The 14,752-nt window shown below is 48.8% G+C and overlaps 1 protein-coding gene across 1 annotated transcript in view; it reads left to right on the plus strand.

Moving 5' to 3' along the window:
• Positions 1-14,752, plus strand: part of MIEF1 (mitochondrial elongation factor 1) — a 30,337-nt gene that overhangs the window by 9,347 nt on the left and 6,238 nt on the right. The window contains exon 3 of the mRNA XM_077452330.1: positions 14,139-14,156. Coding sequence (XP_077308456.1) covers positions 14,139-14,156 — 18 coding nt within the window. The remainder of the gene's footprint in view (positions 1-14,138; positions 14,157-14,752) is intronic.

The following is a 14,752-nucleotide window of genomic DNA, read 5'->3' on the forward strand; positions in this document are numbered from 1 at the left end:
AAAACACTTGGTGCAGATAGAAAAGTTTATAATGCCTTTAACCGCTTAAGCCCCGGACCATTTGGCTGTCCAAAGACCAGACCACTTTTTGCGATTCGGCAGTGCGCAGCTTTAACTGAAAATTGCGCGGTCGTGCGATGTGGCTCCCAAACAAAATTGACGCCCTTTTTTCCCCATAAATAGAGCTTTCTTTTGGTGGTATTTGATCGCCTCTGCGTTTTTTGTTTTTTTCACTATAAAAAAAAAAGGGCGGCAATTTTGAAAACGCATTATTTTTAACTTTTTGCTATAATATCCCCAAAAAATATAAATTTTTTTTTCCTCAGTTTAGTCCAATACGTATTCTTCTACGTATTTTTGGTAAAAAAATTGCAATAAGCAAATATTGATTTGCGCAAAAGTTATAGTGTCTACAAAATAGGGGATTTGGCATTGTTATAACTTTTTTTTTTTATTTTTTTTTTTTTTTACCAGTAATGGCGGTGATCATCGATTTTTATCGTGGCTGCGACATTATGGCGGACACATATTAAATTTTGACACATTTTTGGAACCGTTGGCATTAATTCAGCGATCAGTTTGATTAAAATTGCATTGATTACTGTAAAAATGTCACTGGCAGTGAAGGGGTTAAAACTAGGGGGCAGTGAAGGGGTTAATGTGTGTCCTATTGTGTGTTCTAACTGAAGGGGGGAGGGGACTGTGCAGGGAAACTAACAGATCGTCTATTCATACTCTGTATGAACATACGATCTGTCAGTTCACTCCTCAGAGTTCCGGAAACGGTGTTTACACACACAGTTCCCAGTTCTCCGTGTGCCCCGAGCGATCACATCGGCTCGGGGGGGGGGGGGGGCGTAAGCGCCCCCTAGTGGCCGATTGTTACCGACATAACATAACAGCGTTTCACTTAGCCGAGCTATGTTGCCGCAGTACAACTGCGACGGCTGGTCGTCATGAGGTTAAAGAAACACTGCCAGCTTCCACTTCCTGTTCACATTCTTATTGGCTCATCACTATGTGCAGTAGGCAGGCAAACTTTACTACTTTCGGGAAGTGCTGAAGATGAGGCATACTGTAGGCACTTCGAGGCCTCTAAAATTATTTACTTAATGCCTGTAGCAGTTCTTTTTCTGAATAAGCTAGTCTTTATAAAATAAACTTGAGGGTGAATTTATATGGGAGCTGTTATTGCTAGGTTCTCCTTCTACAAGTCTTGGCTTCCTTCGCTGTCATCGTGACTTCAGTACCATTATTGAGTCTCTGGCTTAGCAGACCAGGAGTTCCATGTTAAGGTGGTTCTAAAGGCATGACGTTTTTTTTACCTTAATGCAAAAACCGTCCATGATTGGCCCCCAACCCACACGTCTGCGACTTACTATAGGGACAGACACAGAGGAGAAGTTGACAGCACCAGCAGGGGAGCCCAGAGGAGGTGGTTAGGGGCAAAATTGCATAGAGCAGCTAAGTACAACATATTTTATTATTTTTAGGGTTGCACTGATACTTTATTTTATTTTTTTCAGCGAGTACCGATACTTTGGGTTAAGTACCTGCAGGTACCAAGTACTGATACCTTTTGCATGCAATTTAAACAGGAATGTGGTGCGATTTACTGTCCGAACCGCTCCTGTGTAAACCCAGACTGAAATCACTATGACAAGTCTGGGTTCACACAGGAGTGTTACGGGAAACTGCATGCGATTTGGACAGTCATCACACTCCATTCCTGTTAAAATCGCTTTAGATTCTTTTCAGTGCGATTTGAGCCTGTTCATTTTGTATGGGTTCAAATTGCACTGCAAAGCTATCGGTTTCGGGATATATATAATTTGTATATATTAATCTCTTTACAACTACTTTAATGATCTAGAGCAAGGGTCTCAAACTGGTGGCCCTCTAGCTCTTGCAGAACTACATTTTTGCATTTTTGCATTTTTTCTTTCAGGATAGATTTTGGGTAAAGGTGGTGTTTTTATTTTATTTTAAATGTTGTTTTTGACTATTATACTTAGGGACGCACCGAAATTTTGGCCACCGAAACACATCAGCCGAAAATGCCCTTTTCGGCAATTTGCCGAAACAGAAATCACGCCGATAATGGCGCCAGAAATGGGACGGGGCCTGGGCGGGTGTAGGCCCATTACGGGGGTGTCATCAGAGCTGATCCTAGGTAGGTGCAGTTCACCTGGGCGCCACAGAGGTGGGAACGCTGAAGCGCCAGAGTGCTCCCCTCCATCCTCCTCCCCCATCCTACTTCCCCCCGCTGCTTTGTTTCCCAAGCCCGTCTCCCCTTATGTCGGAGGAGGAGAGCGGAGCGGCTGTCTCTGTGTGGAGAGAGACTAGCCGCGCAGTGACGTCGCTGAGGGGGCAGTCTGTGCCTGCAGTGACGTGTTCTCCTCCTCTGTCTTAACTCCTGCCTGCTTTGATCTGTTCTCCCATCTGTTTTTATGTACCGTAATGGGGGAGGGTTGTCTTTTGGGGGTCTGTACTAATGAAAGGGGCGGGGGGTTGTCCTGGCAGTTCTGTACTAATGAAGGGGGCCGGGGGGGTTGTCCTGGCAGGTCTGTACTAATTGAGGGGGGTGGTTTGTCCTGGGGGGTATCGCTAGGTCGGGTGAGAGGGCGGATCGGCCATTATCTACTGACGTCCATAGGAACTGCAGTCTCTGGCCATCTCCTGTACCATGTCGGCAGTCTCTGGCCATCTCCTGTACCATGTCGGCAGTCTCTGGCCATCTCCTGTACCATGTCGGCAGTCTCTGGCCATCTCCTGTACCATGTCCCCAGTCTCTGGCCATCTCCTGTACCATGTCCCCAGTCTCTGGCCATCTCCTGTACCATGTCCCCAGTCTCTGGCCATCTCCTGTACCATGTCCCCAGTCTCTGGCCATCTCCTGTACCATGTCCCCAGTCTCTGGCCATCTCCTGTACCATGTCCCCAGTCTCTGACCAGGTCCTATATAAAATATTTTTTTTAAAACCGTAATTTCTCTTTCGCTCATTGACGGACAAAGCATCTTCATCTTGGCCTTAGGGTTATATCGCCCCTTTAGGAGAGGACTAGACAGAGTGTTAAAAACAGCAACACTTGCACACTACCACCCAGGGGGCGGTGCTACTGGCTATAACCCCTCACACTGCATCCAGCGGCTCAGTTTTTTTCTGCCTAGTGTAGAAGGACCTGGCTCCCTGTGGGACCATTGGTCCTGGGAATTTTTTTATTTTTTCTGCATTTTTGATTCCTGTGATCAAAAATCAACAGCCGGGCTGTGTGACAGGCTGGATAATACAGATTCTGGTAGTCTCTCCAGCCTGGCCATCGAGCGTGAGCAGGCCCTAACTACGCACTGGGTCAGCCACGACATGCTCCTTCTGATCCAGGGTGGCTATATGCCCCGGGCACACATATGACCGGGCTACTGCTGTCTGTGTCACAGTGGGTCGTGGCTGACAGCCACTCTGTACTGCTCGGGTGTTGGGTCTGTCTGTGGAATGTGTCGAGCACTCCCTGCAGGGGGGTAAGTATGGTTCCACCTGTCTCGGCAGGATGGAGCAGCTGGGCATTCCCTGGCAGGTCTCTCCCCCCCTTTCTTCTCTCTGTCCCTTCCCTCCTCCCCATGCTATGGGCTGCTGTGTGACTGAACACATGGGATGCGGTGCACATTCCTGTCTGGGGGGCTCTGGGACCTGGCAGGGGGCTGTGTTGGGGGTCTGCTCGTCCCCTGTTTGTGGGCCACAGTGGGGTGTTTGTGCTGTTTGACATGTGGGAAGGTTGCCTCGCGCTCCACGGCCATCTTCTTGGGGTTACGGCCATTTTTTTGTAGCCACAGACAGTTTTTTTGCATTTCTGCCATTTTCTCAACGCCCTCCGATGTTTTTGCTGAGGCGCCCATTTTCTAGTAGCCTTAGGTAGTTTTTTCTCTAGCGTTGGGTGCTTGTTTTCTTCTAGAACAGCGCACTTTTCACACAGACACCCCGTGGATGGCACAGGGGAGAGCAGACAGCAGCGGCATAGAGCAGTACCTGGGTCAAGGTGGTGAGTCCTGTGGGGGGGCCCCTCAGTCTGTGAGCAGCTAGGAGGGTGGACATTTTGTGTGCCTTGCCTTAGGTCCCTAAGTGGTGACAGGCGAGTGTAGATCAGCATGGCGTCGGAAGCTGCCGCTTCTTCCCCAGACATCCCTGTTATTGCAACTGGTTCCCCTGCACCTATGGACGCTCTGTCGGCGGTCCTGGAGGCTTTTGTTGTCAGGGTGCAAGGGGGGTAAAAAAAACGCCCCCTCCCCCCACCGCCTTCTAGGGAAATCTCTGGCCCCAGTGTGACAGGGGGCCCCTGTTCTGACATATCAGAGGATGCGGACCAGGACCGTTCGGACAGTGAGGATGACTCCGTGTCAGCGCAGGAAAAGGCTCTTGTAGGAGCACTTATTACAATGGTGCAGGATAGCCTAAAGATGGAGGATACGGCGGGGTCATCCACAGAGGTGTCAGTTCCTTTTGCGTCCCACAAGCAGGCCCAAATGGCTAAGGTGTTTCCTTGCCCAACTTATTTTGGTAATTTTATTTACAAGGAGTGGGGAAAACCGCAGCGGGCCTTTTCAGTCCCGAAACGCATGGCAGTGCGTTACCCATTTGAGGAGAGTTTCCTGTAGAAATGGACATCTCCGATTGTTGACCCCCCCCCCCCCCCCCCGGTATCCAGGTTAAATAAGGTAACCACGATTCCGGTAGAAGGGACTCCTTTCAAGGACCCTGCCGACAGAAGGGCCGAGACAGTTGCCTGGTCAATGTTTACGGTGGTGTTGTCAGCATTGTGGCCAGTGTTAGCCACGGCCCTGGTGTCACAGACGCTTACTGAATGGGCAAAATTGTTGCACCGTGAGTTGGAGAAGCAACAGGCTTCCCCAGTCTGCGTGGAGATGGCGGACCAGTTGGTGCAGGGCCTTAAGTATGTCTGATGCAGCCTTAGATACGGCTCCCTTGCTCTCTAGAGCCTCTGTGTCAACAGTAGTGCTACATCGCCTAATTTGGCTGAAATGCTGGTCTGCGGACCAGGCATCTAAGAAAGCACTGGCAGACTTGCCCTTCCAGGGAGAGAGGCTATTTGGTGCCTCGCTGGATGACCTTATTAAGAAAGTGACTGGGGGTAAGAGTACGTTGCTCCCACAGTCCAGAAAAGGTAAGGAGCCACGCCATAGGCAAGGGCCCTCTTTTTCCACTCAGAAGCGGATTTTTCGTCCGCCCGGGACAGCAGGTAAGCGTTTCCAGTCTGACAAGGTGCCTGCTGAGGGACAAAAGCTTCCCTGGTTTTCGCAAGCCTGCGAGCAAATCTTACCGCATGAAGGTTTGCCCCCGCCCGACTCTTGGGTGGGGGGTCGCCTTTGGGAGTTTTCAGCCCGGTGGCCCCTCCCTCCTTTCCAACCAGTGGGTCTGCAAACTGGTTTCATCAGAATACTAGAGAGTTTTTCTTGTCCGCCAAACAGATTGTTTCCCTCCAACCTTCATCATCTTTCGGCTCGTCTGGAAGTTCAGGGCAGTACAGGACCTGCTGTTGCGGGGGGTAATAGTACCCGTACCAATGCCAGAAAGGTTTCAGGGATTCTACTCCAATCTGTTTGTAGTCCCAAAGAAGGAAGGGGTCCCGTCCAGTCCTGGACCTCAAGGCCCTCAACAGCTTTGTGAAAGTACAAAGGTTCAGGATGGAATCAGTTCACTCAGTGGTCCCTGCACTCCATCAGGGGGATTTTCTGGCATCCCTGGACATCAAGGACACATACTTGCATGTCCCCATATGCATCAAGCATCAGAGGTTTCTGCAATTTGCGATTCCTTCACCAAGGTGCTAGCCCCAATTTTGGCTGTGCTAAGGCAGCGAGGGATCGCAATCGTGGGTTACCTGGACAACCTCCTTCTGAGAGCAGCTTTCCGCCTTAGAATTAACCACTTCAGCTCCGGACCAATAAACACCTTAAGGACCAGAGGTCTTTTTGCAATTTCGCACTGCGCTGCTTTAACTGGTAATTGCGCGGTCATGCAATATTGCACCCAAACGAAATTTGCGTCCTTTTCTTCCCACAAATAGAGCTTTCTTTTGATGGTATTTGATTGCCTCTGCGATTTTTTTTTTTTTTGCGATATAAATGGAAAAAGAGCGAAAATTTTGAAAAAAAAAGATATTTTCTTCTTTTTGTTATAAGAAAAATCGAATAAACTAAATTTTAGTCATACATTGAGGGCAAAATTTATTCAGCCACATGTCTTTAGTAAAAAAAATGTCAATAAGCGTATATTTTTTGGTTTGCGCAAAAGTTATAGCGTCTACAAACTAGAGTACATTTTCTGGAATTTACACAGCTTTTAATTTATGACTGCCGATCTCATTTCTTGAGGTGCTAAAATGGCAGGGCAGTACAAATCCCCCCCAAATGACCCCATTTTGGAAAGTAGACACCCCAAGGAAATTGCTGATGGGTATGTTGAGCCCATTGAATATTTATTTTTTTTGTCCTAAGGGATTGAATAATGACAAAAAAAAAAAAAAAAAATTTTTTTTACAAAAAGTTGTCACTAAATGATATATTGCTCACACATGCCATGGTTATATGTGGAATTGCACCCCAAAATATATTCCGCTACTTCTCCCGAGTATGGGGATACCACATGTGTGGGACTTTTTGGGAGTCTAGTCGCGCACGGCACCCCGAAAACCAATCACCACCTTCAGGATTTCTAAGGGTGCAAATTTTTGATTTAACTCCTCACTACCTATCACAGTTTCGAAGGCCATAAAATGCCAAAATGGCACAAAACCCCCCCAAATGACCCCATTTTGGAAAGTAGACACCCCAAGCTATTTACTGAGAGGCATGTTGAGTCCATGGAATATTTTATATTTTGCCAAAAGTTGCGGGAATATTACAAACTTTTTTTTTTTTTGCACAAAGTTGTCACTAAATTATATATTGCTCACACATGCTATGGGCAGAAGTCAAATTACACCCCAAAATAAATTCTGCTGCTTCTCCCGAGTACGGGGATACCACATGTGGGGGACTTTTTGGGAGCCTAGCCACGTACGGGACCCCGAAAACCAAGCACTGCCTTCCGGATTTGAATATAAAATGCTATAAAAAAACAAACTAACCAGAGTCACCCGTAACACTTATACGGTGATCAGTGGTGAAAGGGTTAACTAGGGGCAATCAGGGGGTTCAAATTTTTATTAGGTAGTATATGGGGTCCCTGGCGCTATATAAAAACCTGACGGGGAACCTAAATAACTAACTGGCTAACCAGCGTCACCAGTGACACTTATACTGTGATCGCTGGTGAAAGGGTTAACTAGCAGCAATCAGGGGGTTAAAAACCATTATTGGGTAGTATATCGGGGTACCTAGCGCTATAAAAACCTGGCTGTGAACCTAAAAAAATAACTAGCGACACTGATGCAGCGCTCAGAAAAATTATCGCTTAGTGACACTGGCAAAAGGGGGTGAAAGGGTTAACTAGCGGAAATCAGGGGGTTAAAACCATTATTGGGTAGTATATCGGGGTACCTAGCGCTATAAAAACCTGGCGGTGAACCTAAAAAAATAACTAGCTACCTAGCGACTGTAGCGACACTAATGCAGCGATCAGAAAAACGATCGCTTAGTGACACTGGCAAAAGGGGGTGAAAGGGTTAACTAGCGGCAATCAGGGGGTTAAAAACATTATTGGGTAGTATATCGGGGTACCTAGCGATATAAAAACCTGGCGGTGAACCTAAAAAAATAACTAGCTACCTAGCGACACATGCAGCGATCAGAAAAATGATCGCTTAGTGACACTGGCAAAAGGGGGTGAAAGGGTTAACTCTAGGGGCAATCAGGGGGTTAAATCTTTATTGGGGGGTGATAGGGGGCTACCCTGGACCTAACACTAACTGTCCTGACAGTTTTTACTGTCACAACTGACACTGAATGCATTGATCAGTAAAGAAATGATCAATGCAATCAGTGACACTGTGACTGGGGGGGGAGGGGGGGCGGGGGGCGATCGGGGGGGGGGGGGGTTTGTGTGCCTGTGTGTACCTACATGTCAGTGTAGTGTTGGTGCACACTTACTTTTAGTCTTCTCCTCGTAGTCCGGTCAAAAAGACCGCCCCGAGGAGAATGACATCACTTCCTCCTTCCTGTGTAAACAATACACAGGGGAGGAAGCTTCTCATTGGCCAGGAGCGATCCAGAGGGGGTGGCCGAAAACCAACGGCCATCCCCTCATCACTGAGCGCTCCTGGACCGAATCGGACCGCCGTAAACAGCGGGAGGGGGTCCGATCGGACCCCCCACCCGCTGGAAGGCAATCACGTAGATGTACGTGATTGTGCCTGCCTGTGCCATTGTGCTGACGTACAATGGCAATACGGCGGTCCTGAAGTGGTTAAGGAAGGATGAGGCAATCACTATGCAGACTCTTTGGGAGTAGGGATGAGCTTTGAGTTCGAGTCAAACTCATGTTCGACTCGAACATTGCCTGTTCGGCGAATAAAGTGAGCAATTTGGGGTGTTTTTCAAAAACACATGGCAAATTCAAAAAGCCGTGGAACACCCTGTACAAGTCTATGGGAGAAAACTAAAGTGCTAATTTTAAAGGCTAATATGCAAGTTATTATCCTAAAAAGCTGACAATTCATTATAGCCGTGAGTGATTTTAAATGACTTTTTCCTGCAGAAATGACACTTTGTGCAGGGACAGTTCTAAGCACGGGAAACATGCGCCCATTCACAGGCATACTATAGACACCCCCCAGGTACGAAATTTAAAGGAATATTACACTTTTATTGTTTCACTTTAATCATTAAAATCACTGCTCCAGAAAAAATGGCCGTTTTTAAAACTTTTTTTGCATTGATACATGTCCCCTGGGGCAGGACCCAGGTCCCCAAATACTTTTTTAGGACAGTAACTTGCATATTAGCCTTTAAAATTAGCACTTTAGATTTTGAACGTTCGAGTCCCATAGACTTTAATAGGGTTCTAAAGTTCACACGAAGTTTAGGTCTGTTTGCTGGTTCTGGTGCGAACCGAACCGGGAGGTGTTCGGCTCATCTTTATCAGGGAGTTTGGTTGGGTACTGAACCTACAGAAGTCGTGTCGGTGCCGACTCAACGAATGGAGTACCTGGGCCAGCTTCTGGACTCCTCAGAGGCGAGAGTCTTTCTCCCTTTGGACAAGGTGCAGACTCTTCAAGCTGCTGTGAAGTTGTTGGTGTCCCGCAGGTGGTTGTCGCTGCGTTTTTGAATGCGAGTCCTGGGTGTCATGGTAGCCACTTTCGAGGCGGTACCGTATGCTCAATTCCACACTTGAATCTTGCAAAAGGAGATCCTGTCCAAATGGGACAAATCTCCATTGTCCCTGGATTGTCAAATTCGGGTGAGCCAGCTAGTCAGGGATCCTTCGGTCCAAGAAGTCGTTCCTTCCTCTTCACTGGATAGTGACCACAACTGACGCCAGTCTGACCGGTTGGGGGGAGCTTGGGGCATACAGTCAGCCCAGGGTCGCTGGACCCAGGAAGAATCCCGCCTGCTGATCAACGTGCTGGAACTTCGAGCGATCAGGCCGGTCCCTCCCCACATGGTCACAGAGGCTGCAGGAGTGTCCGGTTAGAATCCAGTCGGACGACGCCACGGCGGTGGTGTATGTCAACGATCAAGTAGGAACAAGGAGATCGGCTGCAGCACTGGAGGTCGCTCACATCCTGCGGTGGGCAGAGCAGCGCGTTCTGGCTCTGTCAGCCATGTACATTCTAGGCGCAGGAAACTGGCATGCAGACTACCTAAGTCGTCAGATGCTGGACCAAGGAGAATGGTCGCTACATCCAGATGTATTTCGGCTCCTTTGCCTAAGGTGGAGCATCGGCTGATTTTTACTTTCCCCCACTCGAACTTCTACTACGTCTGCTTCGCAGAGTGGAGGCCGAGGGGATTCTGGTAATTCTGATTGCCCCAGATTGGCCTTGATGTCTGTGGTATGCCGACATGGTACGAATGGTGGCGGATGTTCCTTGGTGACTGCCGATGCAAGGTCCAATACTTCATCCTGCTTTACCATCACTGGCTTTAACGGCATGGCTGTTGAAGGCCAGGTGCTAAGGGACCGAGGTCTGTTGTATTCGGTAATATCCACTATGCTGAGGGCAAGGAAGTCATATTCTCGCTCGGAAGATTTATCTAAATACGTGGAAGGCCTACATCTCCATGTGTGAGGAGATGGGGTGGCGTCCGTGCACATCCTCGATTTTCCAGGATCCTGCTGTTTTTGCAGCAAGGAGTGGATCAGATATCAGGGGCAGATATCAGCTTTGGTCGTCTGTTTTTTTTTTTTTTTTTTGTTATTTTTTTTCAGCTACCCTTGGCAACTCATTAATTGGTGAGTACGTTTGTTCAGGGGGGTTGACATGTGGTCCCTCCGGTTCGACCACCGCTGCCTCCGTGGGATTTGAATCTGGTGCTCTCGGTGCTTCAGAAAACGCAGTTTGTAAACATTAGGGAGATCCCCTTATTGACACTCTCAGAAAGTAGTCTTTCTGGTGGCTATTACATCTGCCAGGAGGGTTTCTGAGTTGGCGGCCTTGTAAGTCTCCCTACTTGATCCTCCACAAGGATAAAGCGGTGCTGCGTCCACAGCCTTCGTTTCTGCCAAAGGTTGTTTCGGCCTTTCAGCTAAATGAGGACATTGTGCTTCCATCCTTATGTCCTCGGCTGTCACACCCCAAAGAGGCTTTGCATTCCTTGGACATGATCCGGGCTCTGTGGGTGTATCTCTTATACAGCTCCTTTTCGGAGGTCGGACTTGCTGTTTGTATTGGTGGCTGGTCCGAAGAAGGGACTAACGGTCTCATCGGCCACCATTTCTCTGTGGATCAGACATATTGTGGTTCAGGCTTATGCCATAAGGGGGCAGGCGCCTCACTTTCCTGTCCCGGTACATTCTACCAGGGCAATTGGTGCCTCTTGGGCTTTCAAACATCAAGCGTCCGTTTCCCAGGTGTGTAAGGCGGCGACCTGTTTGTCCGTTCACACTTTCACAAAATTCTACAAGATTTATGTGAGCACATGTTCGGATGCTTGCTTCGGCTGCAAGTTTTTGCAGGTGGCTGTTTAAGGTTGTATCTCCTCCATTGAGCTCTGGTTGTAATGGGTGTAGTTATTGCTGTTCCCACCCCTTGTTTCTTTGACACTGCTTGGGGACATCCCTAAGGTCAAGATGAAGATGCTGTGTCCATCAATGAACGAAAGAGAAAATAGGATTTTTATACTCGCCGTGAAATCCTTTTCTCTGAAGTTTGACGGACACAGCACCCACCCCTCCGATTTAGGTTTGTACTGCTTTTGACTAACTGAGCTGCTGGATGAAGTGTGAGGAGCAATAGCCAGTAGGACCGTCCCCTGGGTGGTACTGTGCAAGTGTTGCTGTTTTTAACACTTTCTGCCTAGTCCTCTCCTAAAGGGGCGATATAACCCTAAGGTCAAGATGAAGATCCTGTGTCCATCAATGAACTTCAGAGAAAAGGATTTTATGGCAAGTACAAAAATCCTATTTCTCTTTCGTTCATTGATGGATACAGCTCCAGTAATCTTAACCGTAGGGTTATTACTCCACCTTCAGGAGAGGACTAGGCAGAACATGTAATACATGTGAAAACAGAACTTTACAGTTCCGCCCAGGGTGCGGTCCCTCTGGTAATAACCCCTCAGCCTGCTTCCTGCAGCTCAGTTTTTTTCTGCCTAGTGAAGAAGGACCTAGGCTACCTGCGGGACCATCGGTCCTGGGATTTTTTTTTCAGAATTTTTGCCTTTTGCGCAAGATTTTAAGATCCTGTGATCTGCTATCAACAGCCGGCTGGGTGATAGGCTGGATAATCTAGATCCTTGTAGTCTCCCCAGCCTGGCCATCGAGTGTGTGCAGACCCTATCTACACGCTGGGTTGGCCACGACGTGCCCCTCAGGCTCCAGGGGCGGCCGGTGAGTACAACGCTCCGGGGCACACACATGACCGGACTACTTATGTCCTTGTCAGTGTGCCGTGGCAAGCAACCACTCCGTACTGCTCAGCAGTGTGTCTGTGATGGGATTTCCCCAGCTCGTCCGGATGGTAAGTACAGCTCTTCCTGCCTCGGCGGGATTGAGCAGCTGGGCATTCCCTGGGAGGTCGATTAGGGGGCCCCTTTCCTGCTCTTCTCTCCCTGTCCCAAAGGGCTGCAGGAAGGTTTTTGTTATTATTCCCACTTTTCCCTCCTCGGAATCTATGACCCACATATGGTGGGATGAGCGAAGTTAGCCCTGGGGAGAGAGAATTCCCCCGCCCCCTTCGGACCTACCAGCTAGTTATATCTTGAATTGTGTTGCTGACAATTGGTTGTTCTACTACAATTTGATAATGGCATTTGTTATGCTGTCTTACTCGTGTACAAAAACTATATTATGATCATTGGACTGGGTCTGACACTGAGAGAAGTTGGTCAATATGTTATATGTCTTTTTGTATATCCTGCAATCCTTAAATAAATAAAAAAAACTGGTGTTTCTTCCCTAGAACTCGCTGCAATTGCAAACGGCTGGTCTGCAAACAGTGCTGTGCCTTTGGACGCTTTGTCGGCAGCCCTTGAAACATTCGTTGTCAGGGTGGAGGTGATGTTGGGGTGCAAAGGTGGTAAAAAGCGGCCCCTGCTTGCATTTAAGGACCCTACTGACAGGAAGGCTGAGGCAGTGGCCCGTTCCTTGTTTACGGTTGTGGGGTCAGCAATACGACCAGTGCTGGCCACAGCACTAGTGTCGCAGACACTTACTGAATGGGCAAAACTTTTGCACCATGAATTGGAGAAGCAGCAGGCTACTTGTCTGCGTGGAACTAGCAGACCAGTTAGTGCACAGCCTTAAGTACGTTTGTGGTGTGGCCCTGGATACGCTTCCTTTGCTCTCCAGTGTCAGCAGTGGTGCTGCGCCGCCCGATTTGGCTAAAATGCTGGTCTGCGGACCAGGCATCTAAAAAAGCCTTGACAGATCTACCCTCCCTTGGCGGCTTTTTGGAGCCTCGTTGGATGACATTATTAAGAATGTGTCACAGGTGGGAAGATTGACTTGCTTCCACAGGCTAGGAAGACTAAGGAGCCACACCGCAGGCAAGGGCCCTCCTTTTCCGCTCAAAAGGCTTTTTCGTCCGTCCGGGTCTTCGGCTAAACGCTCCCAGTCCGACAGGACGACCTCTGAGGGACAAAATCGTCCCTGGATCCGCAAGCCTAACATGCTTGCGAACAAAAGTGCTACCGCATGAAAATTTGCCCCCGCCCATCGCTTTGTTAGGGGGTCGCCTTTGGGAGTTTGAGGCCCAGTGGGCCTCTTGGCTGTCCAACCAATGGGTCTGCGAAGTGATTTCATCTGGCTAGATTCTTCTCCTCCAGCATACCCTCACTCCCGGCTCGCCAGGAAGCCCTGTTGGGGGCAATAAGGGACCTGCCTGTTCCGGAATCGGAAAGGATTCAGGGGTTCTACTCCAATCTGTTTGTAGTCCCCAGAAAGGAAGGGGTAAGTCCAATCTTGGACCTGAAATCCCTCAATTGCTTTGTAAAAGTACAGAGGTTCAGAATGTAATCAGTTCGCTCAGTTGTCTCTGCACTCCATCATGGGGACTCCCTGGCATCTTTGGGCATCCAGGATGCGTACCTGCATATACCCATATGCCTCAGGTATCAGATTTCTGTGATTTACAGTAGGGGAAGCCCACTACCAGTTTGTGGCTCTCCCCTTTGGCTTGGCATCAGCACCCGAGTCTTTACCAAGGTATTGGCTCCAATTTTGGCGTTGTTGCGACAACGTGGGATCGCATTCATGGGTTACCTAGATGATCTCCTCCTGAGAGCAGCTTCCGCCTCAGAATTAAAGGAGGATGTGGCATTCACCATGTAAACCCTGCAGGAATTTGGGTGGCTGTTGAACCTCAAAAATTCGGGTACTTATACCGACTCAGCGTCTGGAGTACCTAGGTTTACTGCTGGACTCTGTGGAAGCGAGTGTTTCTCCCTTCAGACAAACTGCAGAGTCTTGCAGAAGGAGATATTGAAAAATGGGACAAATCTCAGTTTATCCCTGGATCGGCAGATTCGGGTGAGCCAATCGGTCAGGGACTCCCAGCATTTACACCCGGGAGTAGAAAACTGGCAGATGCTGGATCCAGCAGAATGGACGTTGCATCCGGAGATATTCAGGCTGCTGTGCCTGCGGTGGGGCACACCAGACTTGGATCTCCTGGCCTCCTGACTCAATCGGAAGGTGCCGAGATTCGTATCCAGGACAAGAGATCGTTGGGCGGACACGTCAGATGCGTTGGTGGCTCCATGGGATCAGTACCCACTGATCTACGCTTTTCCTCCGCTAAAATGGTTGCCACGTCTGCTCCGCAGAGTGGAGGCCAAGGGGATTCCAGTGAAACTGATTGCCCCAGATTGACCTCGGCATCCCTGGTACGCCGACCTAGTACGCCTGATTGCAGATGCTCCCTGGCGTCTACCGATGCGAGAAGACCTTCTGTCTCAAGGTCCGATTCTCCATCCTGCTTTACAATCACTGGTTTTATCGGCATAGCTGTTGAGAGCCAGGTGCTAAGGAACCGGGGCCTATTAGACTTGGTGATTTCAACTATGTTGAGGGCACGAAAATCTTCTTCTCTGCAGATTTACCATCGTCCATGGAAAACCTATATCTCCTTGTGTGAG

This window comes from Lithobates pipiens, unplaced genomic scaffold (assembly GCF_037356315.1).
Source record: "Lithobates pipiens isolate NorthernLeopardFrog02 unplaced genomic scaffold, aLitPip1_a1.2 Scaffold_23, whole genome shotgun sequence".
In the NCBI taxonomy this organism is placed as follows: Eukaryota; Metazoa; Chordata; class Amphibia; order Anura; family Ranidae; genus Lithobates; species Lithobates pipiens.